General features: G+C 60.2%; 1 protein-coding gene across 1 annotated transcript; it reads right to left on the reverse strand.

Annotated features, from left to right (window-relative positions):
• Window positions 1-873: 873 nt before the first annotated feature.
• On the reverse strand, window positions 874-17,956 carry PLEKHB2 (pleckstrin homology domain containing B2). The gene is made up of 9 exons (XM_054586579.1): window positions 17,836-17,956; window positions 11,125-11,250; window positions 10,349-10,404; window positions 9,159-9,311; window positions 8,165-8,267; window positions 5,324-5,363; window positions 4,272-4,358; window positions 3,384-3,489; window positions 874-1,159 (listed from the first exon to the last, which is right to left on the reverse strand). The coding sequence occupies exons 3-9, from the start codon at window positions 10,383-10,385 to the stop codon at window positions 1,023-1,025; spliced, it is 663 nt and encodes a 220-aa protein (XP_054442554.1). The 5' UTR covers window positions 10,386-10,404; window positions 11,125-11,250; window positions 17,836-17,956; the 3' UTR covers window positions 874-1,022.

The following is a 17,956-nucleotide window of genomic DNA, read 5'->3' on the forward strand; positions in this document are numbered from 1 at the left end:
CCCCAAGGTTCGTCTGGCATTGGGGTCAGGGACACTGTTTCCGTGGGCAGCGGAGGCAGCTGGCCGAACAGGAGGAGGGGGCCCCTGAGGCCACGGACCAGGACAGGGTCTGCACCGCTGGGGGTGAGGGGGGGCGCAGGGGGGGTTCGGGGCCTTCAACGCGCTGAACTGCACTTGCGAAGGGACATTTTCAAAGCACGCAGGACAGAAAGGAGGTGGGGAAACAGGAGCTGTAACGATCTACATGCTGAAGAAGTAAAATCGCAGGCCTCCGGGTTCTGCAGAGCCCGCACACAGCTGCAGCTTGGAACTATACTGCTCGTGTCAGGGGTCAACACTGGGCGGGTTTTCCCTTCTTCAAGTTTTAAAGAATAAAGCCCTGAAACTGTGAGGCTCAAGTCAATTCCAAACTGGTTCTGTTTTCCAAAGATGGCTACCAAAACCGCGGGAGGCAGACCAGGCCCAACAAGCTTTGTATTTTCAAAGCGGGGACTGCCCCCCGGGGTAGTCAGCCAGCCTTGCCCGAGGTCTGCAAGCCCCACAGGCCACAAGCTGTCACCCACGGCCTCGGGGACGTCCCCAGGTGGCTCGCCAGCCTGCAGCGCCGGAAGGAACGAGGCCAGTTCTGGTCTGAGGTCTGAAAGTTCGCCCTTCACCCCAAGGAGGCCTAGCTGGTCTTCCCGCCACAGTCTCCCACGTGCTCGCGCCTCTCCGCACGGCCAGCCGGGCACCTGGCGACGACCCCTCGTGCACTCGCCTCCCCCCAGTGCCTTCCAACACGGCCACTCAAGCCCCGTCCTCCAGGGGTTCCCCAAGGAGCCAGCGGAACCGGCTGGTGCCCCCAAAGAGTCTGTGTGTCGGCTGTGGTCTCTGGTCCTTATGCGGACGAGTTATAGTTATGACATCACTACTTTCAAAAGAACGATTAAAGAGACTATTGAGAACATGGATCACACACTGAAACGCCTGCCAGCAACACGGCTGCGCATGGGCAGGGGAGGCCTGCCCGGCAGCTGCAGGGCCTAGAAGACCCAGAACAGGGACCCCAGGGCCATGCCCGTGGCCGCCCCGGCCAGCATGCCCAGCGCCAGGTCGCCGTCACTGCCCGGGCGCCGCTCTCGGACGACGACGTGGTGGGCGGGCTGCTGTCCGTAGAATCCTGGAGAGAGAGAAGCAGGCGCCTGAGCAGTCTGTCCTGTCCCGCAGCCCCGCTCGCCCGACGGGGACCCCTGCTGCGAGCAGCCACGGTCACGGCCCAGGCCTCGGCCGCCTCTGGACAGCGGGGGCGGGTGGGGAGCGGCTGTGGACACTCCCGCTGTCTGCCACCGCCAGCGGCGGGACCGGCCCGGCCCTGTGAGAGCCCCTCGCTGCTGCGCTACCAGAAATCCAGGTGTTCGGCCTCCCTGGGTCCGAGGTCCCAAACACGACCAGAGAGCGGAGCCCTGATGAGGCCGCGACGCCCCACCTCGGTCCCGGCACCGCGCCTATCAGGGCGCCGCTGTGAGCGCGCTCCTCTTCACGAGGAAAGTCAAGGGCAGGATGGCCTCCGACCCCCGGGAGCCCCGCCACAGGCCCGTGGGCAGGACCTCGCTCGTCCCGCCGTCAGGAGCAGCCCGGGCCGACCGCGGCTGGCTCGGGGGCGGGGGTGCCCGGGCTGGAGCTGGACGGCCCCCCAGCCCAGGACACATGAGCAAGACACACAGCCCGTTGGAGGGGAATCTGATTCCATCCGACGACGTCTCCCTGCCGGCCGTGCTCACAGAGACCAACCACCGCCGCTCAACGGCTGTGCCCTCGTCTCAGCAGGCCAGCAGACCGCCCAGCGCGGGCGCAGCGGGCCACCTCCCCGCGGCAGCGCGGACCGGTGCACGGGCCCGGGACCGACTGCAGCCCCATCCACGGGAACGACATGGAGTCCGTGTTTCCCTCAACATCGTCCAGGGGTGCGGCAAGGAGGTGAAACCGAACTGGCCCCCGTGCGGGAACTGCCGAGGCTGCTGACGGACCAGTGACAGTCTCACCGCTGTCCCTGCTCCTGTGCACGGGAAAACCTAAATAACTTCTTAAAGGTGTCAAAAAACACAAAAATGTCTACATCCTTTGACATACTGATTTAGCAGAAATGAAAATGAAAAAAAGAAAAAGAAAAAGAAATGAGCCCCGGCTGGTGCGGCTCAGCAGACTGAGCGCCGGCCTGCAAACCAAAGGGTGGCTGGTTCAATTCCCAGTGCGGGGCAAATGCCTGGGTTGTGGGCCGGGTCCCCACCAGGGGGCGCACGAGGGGCAGCCGCACAGGGATATTCCTTCCTTCCCCTCTCTAAAAATAAAATCTTTTTAAAAAAGGAATGAAAAGCGTGTCCTATGACATTTAACAGAAATAAGAAAGGAAACGACTAGCAACGGGCAAGCCATCCCTACAACAGCAAAAAGGAAAGCAATGAGCAGCCACCACTATATCTAACAAACAATATACTATGAGGATGAGACGTAAAATTCTAAAATGGAAAAAGTAATGTAAGATCATGAATAGGAAAATTTCGTTTTGGATGCGGAAAATAACTCAAATACAAATGGCTGTCCTAGGCCCAGCCAATGCACAAACACTGCGCTTTTTCGCGTCACTATTTTACTGGCTTTCAGTTTGACAGGAACACGTCGGAAAAGGGAGACTCCCACCCCCGCACCGCCCGCCGCCTGGGCCGCGCGGAATTTCAGGAGCAGGTGCGGAGAGGGGCCGCCAAGTTAGACGCCGAGGCACCAGAAGCCCGGCCCCCGACGCGGGGGCAGGGCGGCCCCGGCCCCACCGCCCCAGCTCGGCTCGCGGCCCTCGGAGGCCGGTCTCTCCCCAGGCTCTGGGACCCCGTCCCCACCCGGACCCCACACGCCCCTGCGGACCGCGCCACCGCACCCAGGGCGCACCCACGCTGTACTCGGTGTCACCCCCGTGGGCCTCCACACACGGCCACAGAGGAGCAGGGAGACGCCCATCCGAAGCCCCCAGGACGGTCGGCCCTGCGGGGCCTCCGCTGCCCTTGCAAAGCGGATCATCGCCTCAGGAGGGGCCCGTTTTGAGGGAGGTTATCAGCAGGCAAAAAAAAAAAAAAAAAAAAAAAAAAAAGGGAGAACGCACGCCTCTCACCCCTAAAACGGGCCTCTGAGTTGAGTCGCGTCTTAACGGACGCCCATCCCAGTAACAACCCGGCCGGGAGGCTGCGCCAGCCACGCCCGGCGCGCCAGCGGGCAAAGCGGTGGGACCCCGCCCAGCGCTCCACGGGGAAAGCCCAGCGCAGAGGGCCTCGCGGTCCAGCACCCGCGACCCAGCCGCGACCCTCCCACCGAGAGGCGCGTCCCCCTCGGCGCGGCGCGCAGGGCGCCCGACTCACCTGCGGCGGGGAACTGGCAGGGGACGGCGTAGGCCTGCCCGTTGGCCGCGTAGACGATCTGCGGGCCCGGCGCGAACGCCGCGCTGTAGGGGCCGTAGCCATAGGCCTGCGGAGAGAGGCGGGCCTCAGAGGCGGCCGGCGGCCGGCTCCGCTCGGAGACACGGCCCCGGGCGCGCCGGGCGCCAAGGGACCGAACCCCCACGTGGCGACGTCCACGCGTGTCAGGCCACGGCTGCCGTCTGGCTCCGAGGTGGAAGCTAAAAGCTTTTCCCCCAAGAACAAAAATCAAAGACGCCCGCTCTCGCCACTCTTACTGTGTCACGACGACAGAGCTGGGCGCACGTGCACGAGCTCCCCCCACCGGAGCGACCGCGGCCCCCCTTGTGAACCTCTGATAACTTCAGAATTAAGTATCAAACGCGCGCGGCGGCGCCCACCACAGCAGCTTCTCCACGTCCAACCGAACACCCGGCCAGCATCTCTGCCCACAGCACACGCCGCGGTCTTTGGTATTGGGCATGCGATTTTTCTAAGGGTTACTTTCTTTTTTAAAAGCAGTTTTCTTATGGTTAGACACAGAATGTAAGCAATTCGTGAAGTATAAACTCTAAGCCGTAGGAGCCGCGCTGCCAGCACGGCCGCCACTGCGACGGCTCAGGTCGGGGCCTGCCCTAGAGACGAGCTGTGAGCGCGAAGGTCACAGGGCGCTCGCTCTATTTTATGACAGCAAATGGCGAGAATTTGTTTAAAGAGAAGCGTTCGGAATGTATTTCTCATTTCTCGGATACCAGCTCCAGTTTTGCTTGTCTTTTTAAAGAGACAGGTGAGTGGCACCGGGACCCCGGCCGTGGTGTCCTGTGCCCTGCGGCGCGGGGAAGCGCTCCCTACCTCGGGCTCTGGGGCGGCGTAGGCCGTGTACGGAGGCGGGGCGGCCACGGCCGGGCCCTCATAGGCGACCTCGGAGCCGACGTAAGCCTGTGGGGAGAGAGAGGGAAGCCAGCGAGCCGCCACGGAGCGGCCACAGCGGCGCTCATGACAGTACACACATGTCCTTCTCATTTAGAAAAGTCCTTTAAAACAAAAATGTTCCCTTTGAACAGCAGAACAGCTGGGAGGCACTGAATGGCAGCGGAGGGCCCCGTCCCCCGCCCCGGGCCCCATGGCACCCAGGCCCGTGGGGAGGGCACCCACTCCTCCGTCTGGCCGTTCGCCACCAAAGGCCCCCTAGTCTGAAACGGAGCGGCCATACACTCTGCTCACAGCATGTTTCTTGCATTTTTTAAAAAAAAAATCCTTCTTTTAAATTACTCCCCAGTGGAAAAGAAAAATGTGATTTAAAAAAAAAAGAAAAAGGCCCCCCTGTAGAGAACGACCCTGCCCCGAGGTTTGGGGGTTATCAGCGCGCACAGCTTCATCCGAGGAGAGGACGTGCGTGGAGGGAAACGTAACTGCAGGCGCGCAGCAAGCCCGCGGCCCACGGGGGGGACAGGGCCCCCGCGCAGTGAGCCCCACCGGCACCTGTCCCGTCACACACGCCGCTGCCCCTTCCGCTCCCCCGCCCCAGGGAAAAAGGGGGCACCCATCCGAAGGAGCCGCCGCCGCAGGCCAAGGGAGCCGTGACGCCCCACCCCGCCCCGTCACCAGCGGCGCTGGTGGCGGCAGGGGCCTCCGAGGCCAGAGGCAGGGCTGGAGACAGGACCGGGAGGGGGCGCAGCCAAACGGTCAGAGCCGCCTCTGCCGCCTCTGCGAGAAACGCACGTTTCTGGAAGGCCACCCTGGAACCGGCCCCTCTGCCCCCCACCCGCAGGTCCAGCTCGCTCCAGCCCACCAGGGGCGCCCCCCAGCTCCGCCTGCCCCCCCCTCCGCCCCACTCCCTCTGTCCTGTGTCCCAGGGAGTCCAGGGGACACGTCCCTGCTGGCTGCCCCAGGCTGGCACTCACTGTGTTTGTCCTGCAGTCCTGGAGCGTGAACTTCCAGGCCCTGGAGGGGAGAGAGGGGCTGCATCACCGGAGGCGGCAGCGCGGGGCTCAGGGCCCTCCCACCGGCCAGGGCCCGAGGCGGCCTGTCCCAGGAGCGGCCGCACGGCCCGGCCACCGACCCACAAGGCCACTCATTTGATAAGTGCAGTAAAAATACATCACGTGTGAAAAACACGCCTGTCATATGTACCATGTCTGACAATTCACACACGCTCCACACTGCCGCTTGTGGTCTGCCTTCCAGCAACTGTGAACCACCAGCTGAACCGCACGGCGCCCTGCTCCACCTGCTGCGCGGCGCCACGACGCGCCGTGACCGGGGGCAGCAGTGTTTCGCAATGAAGCCTAAGGCTGGCATTTTTCTGCCAGCCTCGGAAGCTGCCATGCATGTGTGCCTAAGGCACACAAATCCTGTGACACACGTGTGGTAAAACCATCACCACGGCACGTGCACGCCTGTCCCCGCCCACGGTCGCCCTCCACCTCCTCCGGTGACGATGCCTGAGCTCTGCTCCCGCGACCCCGGCGTGCGCTGCACTGTTCACCGAGCGTCAGGAGCCCAGAGGCTCCCTCGCCTCCGAGCTGTGAGCTCGCACCCGAGATCAGTGCCTCCTGCCCCCAGCATTCCGCTCTGTCCTACACCGGCTGCTTCCTGGGTTCCACCTTTCCGGAAAGTACACGGGGCTTGTCTTTCTCTGGCTTCCTCCACGGAGGTCCCTGTGTTGGCGCGAAGAGCAGGCTCCCTTCCCACCGCGGGCACGCAGCGACCTGCCGCCACCCGCTCGTCGCCTCCTGCAGACCCAGGCTCGCTGCCTCGTCGTGGGTGCCCGGCCAGGCTGCGCGGAGCACAGTGGGGGCAGGGCCGGGCCCTCTGCTGCCACCTCACCTCCCTGACACGCGCGCAGCCGCGGGGCTGCAGAGCCAGGCATGGCCCCGTGTCTCGTCTTCCGCGAGGAGCCACCACGGTGGGTCTGCGGTGACTAGTCCGCTTGTGTGCCCACAGGACCGTGCACGGGGTGGGTGGGGGGCTCCCTCCGCCCAACGTCCCCAGGGAAACTTATCCTTGGTCTCTCGGACGCAGCCGTCCTAAGAGGTGCAAGGCGACTGCGGCTTTGACTTGCATTTCTCTGACGGTGAGTGATGTCGAGCACCTTTCCATCCACCTGTTGGCTTCTGAAAACTGTCTTCTCAAGCCCTGGCAGGCAGCCCGGTGGGGCGGGGTACTGTCCTGTGCACCCAGAGGCTGCTGGCTCGGCCCCCGGTCAGGGCACGTAAGGGGCGGCCAGCTGCTGTTTCTCTCTCACACTGGTATTTGTCTCCCTCCCATTCCTCTCTCTAAAATCAATACACCAACCTCAAGTGAGGGGTCAAAGGACTGTCCACTCAAGTCCCTTTCACGCCTTTGCGCCGCACTGCCTTCTCTGCCACGGAGCTGCACAAGCTCCCCGCGTGCCTGGGCATCGGCCCCTTGCCGCGCGGCCGGGGCCGGCCTCTCCCCTCCGCAGGCCACCCTCTCGCCGCGGCGGCGGCTCCCGCGCTGTGCGGGCGCTTTTCGGTTCCACGTGGCCCTGCTCTCCCACCACAGCTTCCGTTGCCGGTGCTTTTGGTGCCACCCCCGAACAGCATTGCCGAGCTCCAGGACAAAAGCCCTGCGTCCTGCGGCGCCTCCCTGTCGCGCTGCAGTTCAGGGCGCCCCCCCCCCCCGCGACAGGGCTGTCCTGCCCCCGCCCCGAGCGTCCCCGGCCCCCCCGTGAGATGCCCGCTGCCCGCACCTGCAGGGGGGCTTCCAGGCCCTGGGCTCTGTCCCTGGGCCGGTGGGCCTGTTTTTACGCCAGCGCCACACCGTTTTGATTACTACGGCCTCAGGATACATTCTGAGATCAGGGAGTGTGATTTCTGGCCTTGTTCTCCTCTCTCAATGCTGCTTGGGCTGTTCGGACTGCTTCGGGGTTCCACACAAATTTTAGAATTGTTTTTCTATTCCTGTAAGAAATGCCCCACCTTCTACTAAAACATTTGTATTCACGTTGTATTTTCATAAAACCCAGCAGGCTGACGGGTCGGAGCGCCTGCCCCGCGTTCACATGTACAGGGCAGGGCGCAAAGCAGGTGTGCAGCCATTCGTGTGGAAAACACCATCACTAATAAACAACATAGGAATAAACTCCGTGTTTCAGGCACTCACAACTGCCAGCCTCCTTTGCCTCGCCCTGTACACGTGAATATTGTAACCACCTCTGTTAATGCATCATTGTGATGTTCCACATTAACGCGTGCAGCGCTGCTGAGTGGACCAGAAAAAAGAAGAAACCCCCCCTTCCCAAGTGCCATTTGCTGGGTGCGTTCCAGATTCTGGCCGCACACCAGCGCCCCCGAGGACAGGCTCCTTGCAGCTCCTGAGCCTCGTTCAGAGACGGGACGGGCGTGAGAGCCGAGAGGAGGGCCGGCCGGCATCACACAGATGTCAGGGCTCCTGAAAAAGGCACCTCCGTAAAAAGTACGAGGCTTAACCCGTTCAGTTATGCCCATCACCGGTGTGCACCCCGCGAGGGAAAAGGAGAGCCCGCGGGGATGCTGTGCCACACTGCACGGCCGCCACCCAGGCCGGACACAGGCACAGGGCGCAGGCACGCGGGGCGGCCACCGGGGGCAGCAGGGCCCACACGCCGCCCCCCACGCCCTCGGAGACCCCCAATCGGCAGCCAAGGAAAGCCCCACTCCCGTTCTCTCCCCTTCCTGGCAACTGGAAATTAAAACAAAATACTTTTTAAGAGTAAACACTTTCTAAGAAACAAAACTTACAAGCAGTCATCTGGGCTTTCTGCGCAAAGACTGATGGTCTTCCCGTCTCGGCAAACAATCTGCAACATACAGTCTTTCGGCTTCCCATCTGGAGGCTGAATATCTATGAGAAATAAGCACAACAGTAGAATAAAGGAACACACACACACACCCCCACCCACCCCCCACCCCCCACCATCCCTTGAAGGATTTCTTCTTATCTAACAGCTCAGACAGACAAAGCACCAGTACTTCCCAGCACGTCACGTGCGGAACAGCTCTGCGCTAACCCACCGCCCGCGGGAGGAACTAGCCTTGAGTAGGGGGCACCCACACGCAGACACAGAGAATGGCCCGGACGTTAGAAAAATAAGCCCCACACAATTAAAACTATTACAAAGCGTACGACAGCAACACTTGCTGACTTCATACACAGGAAGCATCAGACTAGACCCCCGCTCCGCTCCGAAGGTGAGACCGGGCCTCTAGTGCCTCTGTGCGCGCTCTCGGAGCCCCGGGCGCCTGTGTGTGACGGCCGGCGGGGGGTCAGAGGCCAGTGCTCCCTGCGGCAAACTCCACTCCGAAGGGCCACGCGCCGACAGCAGGGCTGTCTGCCCGCGCCGTCCGCCAGAGGCAGAAAGCTCTGCGCCTGCTACCAATCAAACCCTTTAAACGGGGAGGAAGGGCTAAGTCCAGGAACCCAAGGCATCAGACTTGAAGATGCCGGCTCCGGGTCACACACCGGCCCCGCCTAGGGCGGCCCGTTTCCTGCGGTCCCAACGCCCAGGTCCCTGAAATCTCCACCACCTCCTCCACGAGAGGGGAAGGAGCGTGGGCTCGTGGGTCTAACTCGGAGGAAGAATGAATGCGTTCCAACCACCGGGCCGACTGCGGCCACCTCCCCTCAGGGAAGCGCCCCGGGGCCTGTGAGCAAACGCAGGGGGTCAGGAAGGACTCAAGGCCACAGAGAGCGGCGAGGAGGGAGCGGCGGGAGCCGACCGCGGCAGGCGCTCACCCCGGCACTGCAGCCCCGAGCGCAGGTTGATGCAGTCCACCGGCACGTGCACCTTGTCCTCCACGCTCTGCCGGGTCTGGTCGTCGTAATAGATCAGGTGACCGTCGGACCAGAGGTCGAACCAGTTCTTCTTCCAGCGCTTCAGAATGGTGCCTGGGACACAGCGGGGAAGGCTGGCTGTGAGCTCAGCGCGGGAGCAGCAACGAAGGGAGCCGCCCTGGGCTCGCCAGGCCCCTGCACCCGTCCGAGCCCATCCCAGCTCCCGGGGCTGCCGGCGGCATGCGGACAGGACCGGAGAGCACCGCCCGCTCCAAGTTCCCCAGTGGTTTTTAACCTTCTCGGGGTGACACAGGTTAATAAAGTCACACAGGTTTCAGGCGCACAGTTCCATGGAAGGTCATCTGCACGCAGAGATTGGCCAGAGTAGGTTTACAGCTGCGAGTACACGAAGCAGAGGCCGCTCCCGGATTACTGTTGTTACTGCATTGTTCCCCATACAAACAACGGTGAACCTCCTTCCGCCCCAGCTGCGTGCACTGTGCGCCCACCGCCCAAAGCCAACTCTTCCGTCGCCGGGTATTCGACCCCTTTGGTCTTTACGACCCCCGCCCCCTTCCCTCTGGTCACCACCACGGTGTTGTCTGTGTCCATGAGTTTTTGTTTTCCTGGCTTGTTCATTTGTTGCTTTGTTTTATATCCCACAGATGAGTGAAATCACATGATTCTTAACCTTTTCTGTCTGACTTACGTCACTTCGCATGATATTCTCAAGGTGCACGTCTGTCGTTACAAACGGCAGTAGTTACTCTCTCTGTGGCTGCGCGGCGTTCCGTTGTCTGCATGCACCGCATCTCTATCCAACCCTCTACCCAAGCCGTTTCCCTGCCTTGGCCGCCGCGGACACCGCTCATCGGCCCGCCGAGAGCGGCGGCCGAGCCTCGGCGGCCAGCAGGGTCGGGGCGAGGGTCGGGGCGAAGCCCGCCGCGAGCGCAGAGGCCGCAGGGGAGGCCGCCGGGGAGGCCGCCGCCCGACCACCCACGGGCGCTCCACCTGTGCTGAGACGGCCGGGGATCCCTGGGAATCCCGGCAGGAAACCAGGGTGGCGGCAGCGACCGGCTTTCCCCCGTTTTGCTTTCACACAGACAGCGCCCAGGCCGCGCCCGCCCCGCCCCGGGCCCAGCCGTACTCACTCTGCCGCAGCAGCCACCCGCTCTTGACGCAGGCCATCGCGCACGCGCACGCGCACCTGGGGGAGAAGCCAGCAGCGTCAGAACCGCTCCACGCAGTCCGACACCCCGTGGGCGGGGCTTCCCACACCGGTACCCAATCCCCAGCTCCAGGGCCCGACGGGGCGTCTCCCGAATCAACCCAAACCCGACCCGAACCCCCGAGTCGGTCTTGGAGCCCAGGGCCAGCTCCCACCCCCAGCCTCGATGTGCCCCCCACCACAGACGCTCTCGGCCCCTGTCCTGGGGGGCTGTTCAGCAGGTTCCAGGGGTGTTCACTGGTGACGGGCCTCCGTGTCTGTGGAGATCCCGGGAGGGGCACAAGGCGGGCGCCACTGGCGAGCAGCCCGCCCTGCATCCTGGGGCCCCCCTGCCCCGCGCTAGCGCCGGCTTGGCTGTGTCTGAAAGGGGTTCCGTGGGAACAGCGAGGTGTGCCCGGCCCCTTACCTCCCAGGAAGGCCCAGGGTTCTAGGCGTTCACACGTCTCTTATTATATCACAAAATGACAGCCGCGAGCCTGAGTCTCCATCCTCACCCCCTTCAGGGTCAGCGGAGGGAGGGACCGAAGCCACTCCACCTCCCTGGCCACCTGGCATTGACCGAACACCGTTTGTCCTCAGCGGGGCCAGCACAACCCCACCGCGCTCCCACTGGGGGCTCAGGCTCCACCCCGGCGCCCCCGGCAGCCCACGCCCAGCAAGAGTCAGCCCTGCCGGCGAGCGTGGCTGCCCCTGACGTACCCGGCGTCCTGCGCGCTGACGTCCCGCGGCCTCGCTCCTCCCTGGGGCGCCCAGGCGACTCCACACACGCGCAGTCAGGTGCGCGCGTCTGTCCGCAGGTGCCGTTGCCAGGTCAGGGCAGAGCGCCTGAAAATCAGGGAGAAAAGTTCGATAGATTTAACCCTTAAAAATAAAAGCATGAAGAACCAAAAAAAAAAAAAAAAGGTTAAGACCAAGAAAAGGTTAAGAAAGAACGTTTATAGCCACGAGGCTGCCCTGAGTCGACTCCCTTCGCTTACAAAGCTCACAGGGGACAGAAAACGGCAATCGCTCGGCAGCTCAGGAAAACCCGCAGGAACAGGGAAAAAACCCCAGGAAACTCATTTCCCTCAGCTGAACAGGCCAAACACAAAACACCAGCCACTGAGAGTCCCATCAGATCGGCACAAATGAAAAGAGCGGGCGCCCAGAGAGGAGAAGGTGCGACGCCGGGAAGGCAAACCTGCAGGCCCCCGGGAGCGGACGCCACCGGCACCGAAATCCTCCGCGGTCACGCCCTCCGACTCCGCCAACCCCTCGCGCAGGCGCAGAGGCTCCCCAACGCACGCGCGTCGTGGCAGCCACGCCCACTGGCGCGGCTCCCCCGGCTCCAACCGGGGCGCAGGACTGCTGGGGACGCCCGCCCGCGGGCAGGTCCTCGTGCCAACAGGCCGCGGCCCGAGGGGACGGCCGACGCCGCACAGCTGCGTTCTGGAAGGAACCCGAGAAGCTGGCACCCACGCCACGGGTCTACGAGGGCAGCGATGCCGCGACTGTCTCAGAAGACAAGGTGGCGATTCAGTGCTATCACACCCTGCTGCACTATTTAAAAAATTTTAACAATGTGCATGTGTTACATCCTGTTTTTTTGAAATCAACAGATACTAATTGGAGGCTGAGGTACCAGGCCACTTCTGTTTCCTGCTTCGGCATTTTTAGGTATTTTCCCAGGGGAGCTGGGTTCCGGTTGGAAAAACAGAGCAAAAGCCTAAGGGGGCCCCTCACAAGAGCAAGTGGGTCGCCCTCATTTAATTTTTCCCAGGTGGAGGTATGGCTGAATTCTTGCCTGTCTCCAAGCCTTTAGGAAAAGAGCTCCACGGAGCTTTTACTCATCTGAAATTCCAGCCTCTCCAAAGTCTCGCACTCGGAAGGTTCTAACCTCCTTGCGATCCCTGCCGATTCACGCTGTGTGACCTCGCCAACAAAGGAGAGGAGTTTTGCATCCTTCCCCACCTTCCGGCCACACTCTTAGGCTTTTCGGTGCTCACACAGCACGGGGACCGGCACTCAGCCTCTCCCCTTCCCTCCAGGGGATGCAGACGCCGCTCCCCGCTGCCTGCAGCCACTTTGTGATGAGGAGGGAGCAAGGGTGTAGGGCAAGGGGCTGTGAGACAGAAAAGCGAACTCTGTGGAACCACAGACTCAGCCGACCTGTGCAGCAAAATGATTGGTTTTTTCATGATTTAAACTGTGTTGAACTGGTTTCCTACAAACGTGCAGCCTTAAACATCCCAAAATGATCATTTACTTCCAAAATGATTTGAGACGGAGAAATAATACCATTATATTTTCATTCAACAAATACCCTTTGAGCATCTACAACGTGCTCCGCCTTGGAGTGCGACCGGGGACTAGAAGTGACCACGCCAGAACCCCTGCTTTTGCGTAGCTTCCGCTGCAGCCGACGCAGCAAGTTACACTAGAAACTAAGAGGCCGGGCAGTGGAATGTCACAGCTCTCCGGTGATACGTTCCCCCAGAGCAGGAAACTGGAGGTGTTCTGACTAAAACCTCCTCCCTTCATGACGTGAATTCTTAGTCTGTGGTTCACGTGAAAAAGCAAGCAGCTGGGAACAGGCCCAGGTGCTCCCAGCAGGTGCGGGGAGCTCCGCAGACCCGGCACAGACACACTGTCTGCGGCGCGGCCACCCAGCTCTCTGCCAGTGGCCGTGAAGCCCAGTGAACAGTCCAAAAATGTGGAGGAATGGCATGGAGTTTCCTGAATTTCTGCGATGTTTTTTTAAGTCTCTAGCGATGCCTGACGTTAACTTGGTTGTGTGCGCTGTTGCTCCCGAGAGTCGGTCAAAATGTCCGACCAGGTGCACCGAGATCAGGAGCTGCTGGTCCGGGAAGGGCCCAACACACTGGTGTCCCGTGCTCGGCTCCGGTGCTCCCAGGGCCGATACCAGCCTACAAGGCCAGAGCTTCTTAGAAGCAGCAGGGCTCCAGACAAAGCCCGGGATCCCGATTTCCTGTCGTCGGATGATTGGCCGCTGATTGTACGCATCAGCGATCACCATCTGAGGGGAGACAGTGCGCCCGCGTTGGCTTTGGCGTGTCCCTGCGGTGTGGCTGCATCTCCCGCTTTTCAGGCAGCCGGGCTCGAGGATGTCAATGAGAGGAAATGCAGCCGCTGACCTGGACTCGACTTCGGGCCACTGGAGGCCTCGCTGTACAGCAAGTTCCGGGAAAAAATGTTTACAAGTGCGTTTCACTTGAGATAATAGAAAAACGGAGCTGGCTACACACAAAGGAATGAGGGCTTAAGCAGTGAAAACTGTCACAAGATGTCTGGTTCCCCTTTTACTTTACCGATTAGATCACTGACTCATAACCTCAAGGCCTCTTGCAGAATCTTAGTTCCCCAAACCAGCTGATTCAGGTGACCAGTTAGGGATGATCCAGGCAAGACGATGTCAGGAACTCAGTGAGTCAGACGCGAGAACTCAGCTTCACCCCGGTCCCCAAGCTCAGCTTCTGCCTGGAGCGGCCCTCGACTAGGGGGCTCCAGGCACAACAGCCGGGCGCGGGCGCGGCGCACCCCCACCCCCGCCCCGTGACCACATTGAAATTACAGCTGCATCAGAGCGCAGCCACTGAAAAAACCCTCTGAAGTCTGGCTGGACAGGAGTCCGATGCTAAAAATATGCCAAAAAAGCCACTTCCCAGCTGGTAGGAGGGGCAGGGACACAGGATGGGTGAGCCCCACACCCACGCATGCAGCCAAGTTGCAGCTGGCGCCAGAGACACGCAGGACAATGGGGCTGGTGTGGCCTCGGGGCAAGGTTCCCCCCCCCCCTGCCCGGCTCAGCCACCTCCCTCCCCGTGTCAGACCCTCCCCCACAGGCCCCAGGAGGGTGGCAGCCGGCCTCTGCGCACCCTGCGACCTGCTGAGCGGCCTCAGGCCCGCCGGGCGCAGAGTCCAAACCTGCATCGGCCTGTGAGCACCGCCTGCCCCACCCTCGTGGTCGCAGAGACCCCCCTCTCGCACCTGGCCTACCCCCGGAGGCTCTTCCTGAGGCCCTCCCGGCGGCGGCGCCTTACAGGCCTGCGGCTGCGGGTCTCCGGGGCCTCGGGCCTTCAGCTAACCTGCCCCAGGCCCAGTACCGGTGGCAGCCGGCCCGGGTTGGCGGCTTGGCCCCTGCCACACAGCCAGACCCGGCACAGGCCCCAGGCGGGCAGCCCGGGGCGGGACACCGGCCGCGCCTGGCGTGGCCCTGCTCCTCAGTCTCTCCCAAGAGGCCCCAGAACCAACGCGCCGGGGCTGGCTTCCAACCGCGCCAGAGCAGCGCCCAACTCGCTGCGCGAGTGGCATACCCGTAGGGAAGCCCACAGCCCCAGACCCCGCTGTGGGCACGGGCCCCGCACAGCAGCTCCCGCCCTGTGGCCGCAGCCAGTCCCCACGGTCAGCCCGCCTGAGGGCCACCAACGACCAAGGCCCGACTGCCACAGGAGGGCGCACACCACCCACACAGGAGACCCTGCAGGGCCCCAGCTCAAGGGACCGGAGGACTGAACCACGGGGCCCACAGCAGACCCACCGCATACCAAGGCGCCGCCCCCACAAGGCTGGGAGACACCGCAGATCCACATCGTCCGTGGAAACGAACACAGGAGGCCGCCGAGACGGGGAGACAAAGAAACAGGCTCCAAAGGAAAGAACGGGACAAAGCTCCGCACAGAGAACTAAACAGAACAGAGGGAAGCGATCCACCAAATCCAGAGTTCACAGCAACGCCTACAATGATGCGCTCGAGGAACTCAGAACTTCAGCAAAGAGATAGCAACCCTAAAAGGACAGAGATGCCATAAAAGAGAACCAGCCGGAAATGAAAAACACAGTGACTGAAATGGCGAATAAGCTAGGAGGAATCAGCAGAGTATTGGATGAAGCAAAGCATCAAACCAATGATTTGGAACACACGGTAGTTGAAAGCACCCAATCAGAGCAGCAAAGAGAAAAAGGAATTTAAAAAGTGGGGATAGTTTAAGGGACCACTGGACCCACATCAAGCATAACAACAACTGCATCTTGGAGGCACCAGGGGGAGAAGAGAGAAGGCAAAAGACTGAGAACCCATTTGAAGAAATAATGACTGGAAACTTCCCTCACCTGGTGAAGGCAAACGGCACACAGGCCCAGGAAGCACAGAGTCTGGAACAAGAGGAACCCAAGGAGGCCCGCAGCAAGGCCCATCATAATTAAAGTGCCGAAAGTTAAAGGTAAAGAGAGAATCTTCAGAGCAGCAGGAGAAAAGCAGAGAGTTCCCTACCGGGCAGCCCCCATACAACGGTCAGCTGATGCCTCTGAAGAAACTTCGCAGGCCAGAAGGGCTGGCTCACCACAGTCAGTCACGAAAGCGGGGCCCTCGGGCCAAGACGGGTCCACCGTCCCGGCTCCCGTGCAGAACCGAAGGGGAGCTAAGGGCTTGCCAAGCGAGAAAGAGCTAAAGGAGTTCACCACCACCGAATATGAAAAATGTTAAAGGGACTTCTTTACGAAGATGGAAAAAATAAAGGGAACATAAATATGAATAACACAATGGCAATGATACATATCTATCAATAGTCATTTAAATGTAAATAGATTAAATGCTCCAAGCAAAAGACATAGGCTAGCTGAATGGATAAAAAACAAGACACATACACATGCTGCCCACAAGGGACCCCCTTCAGATCCAAAGACACACACAGACTGAAAGTAAAGGGATGGAAAAGATATTTCAAGCAGATAGGAAAAAAAAGCTGGAGAAGCTATACTAATATCAAACAAGACAGGCTTTCAAACAAAGGCTTTAAGAGACATTGATTTGGTAATAATAAAAGGATCACTCCAACAGGAGAATATACCCTTTAAATAGTTATATAGCCAAGTAACATAAGGAAATAAAGATCTTAAACAGATAGAATCTAAAAAATATATAAAAGATCAGTGAAGCCAAGAGTTGGTTCTTTGAAAAGGCCACCAAAATTGATAATCCTTTAACCGGACTCATCTGAAAAAGAGAGAGAGGACCCAAATTTTAAAAAAAATCAGAAATGAAAGAGAAGTGACAACTGACACCACAGAAGCACAAGGGATTGTAAGAAAATGCTACAATTACACGCCAGCAAACTGGACAACCTAAAAGAAAGGGATAAATTCCAAGAAACACAATCTTCGAAAACCGAATCAAGAAGAAAGAAAATCTGAGTAGACGATTCTAACTAACGAAATCAAAGCAGTAATCAAAAACTCCCAGCAACTTCACTAATCAGCCGGGAAAGGCAAATTAAAACCACAATGAGGTATCACAGCACCTCCCGCCTGCCAGAATCGCTATCAATAAATCAAGCGCTGGCAAGGACGTGGAGAAAGGGAGCCGCGGCGCGCTGTAGTTGAGAACGCGGACGGGTGCGGCCACTGGGGAAGGCAGCGTGGAGGGTCCTCACAAAATTAAACATGGGTCTGCCTTCGGACCCTGCGATTCCACTTCTGGGAATCTATCCAAAGAAACCCAAAACACTAATTCAAAAGATTAAATGCACCCCTGTGGTCGCTGCAACGTTTACAGTAGCCAAGACATAGAAGTAATCCAAGTGCTCACGGACACACAAGTTGATAAAGAAGAGACAGTATGTATTGGGTTGGAATTTTCCTCCTCGAAATCCAAGCGCCCTCCCTCGCGCAGTGGCCAAGCAGATTCTCAGGGCCCAGGAGTAAAAGGCGCTTGGAATTAACCATCTTCCCCTAGATTTTTTAAAATTGAACGTATGGGGGGGGGGTGAGGCCTTAGTTAATAAAACTATCTAGGTTTCAGGTGTACAATTCTACAATACATCATTTGCGTATTGTATGATCCTCCCAACTTAACTCTTTCCTCCACCCACCTTGAAAAACTGGAACTTTTATTATTTGCTCACTTATGAAGCCTCCTCTATGTAAATTACTCTACCTTTGAGATTAAAATAAAAATAAAAATAAAAACTGCTGTGCCAACGCGAAAGAAAAATCCCTGACCTCCTCCGGAGTTCCCAACCTCGTCGGTGAGAGACTGAAAGGCGGAAAAAAAGATTCTCTCGAAATGATGTGCAATCGCGCACCTAAAGCTACGAATACTGCAAAACCGAGCGCGCGGAAGACGGCGCGGAGGGCGGCAGGCCCGCCAGCGAACGCCAGCTGCCCCGCCGACCGGCGGAAAGACAGTGAGGCGGTGCCCCCGCTCGCCGACCCTCCCCTGGGGACCCGGACCCGGGAAACGGCGGCCGCCCGGCAGCCCCTGCGAGGCGGGGGCGCGGGGACCAGCTGCTCGGGGAGCAGGGCCGGAGGGGTGGGGATGGGGACAGGGCGCGGGCCGGACCCCTCCGATGGGGCGCGGGGGAGCGGCAGAGCCCACGGCAGTCCGGGACTGCCCAGACCCGACGGGGCTTTTACCTGCGAATATCCCGGCGGCCGCCGTCGCACTCCAAGCAGATGAGCGCAAGGTCGCCAGGGAAACCCACGGCCCGGCCCGCTGCGCGCCTGCGCTCTGACCGCCCTCCCGCGCCCCCACCCG

The sequence above is a fragment of the Pteronotus mesoamericanus genome, unplaced genomic scaffold (assembly GCF_021234165.1).
Source record: "Pteronotus mesoamericanus isolate MK-2021 breed Mesoamerican mustached bat unplaced genomic scaffold, CSHL_Meso_final contig_94, whole genome shotgun sequence".
NCBI classification, from domain to species: Eukaryota; Metazoa; Chordata; class Mammalia; order Chiroptera; family Mormoopidae; genus Pteronotus; species Pteronotus mesoamericanus.

Coding starts and splice junctions, on each gene's coding strand:
- PLEKHB2 (XM_054586579.1), bottom strand. CDS start 10,385: ATGGCCTGCGTCAAGAGCGGGTGGCTGCTGCGGCAGA. Junction 8,268..9,158: donor CTCGGGGCTGCAGTGCCGGG/GTGAGCGCCTGC, acceptor TATTTCTCATAG/ATATTCAGCCTCCAGATGGG. Junction 5,364..8,164: donor GAAAGCCCAGATGACTGCTT/GTAAGTTTTGTT, acceptor TCTCCCCTCCAG/GGCCTGGAAGTTCACGCTCC.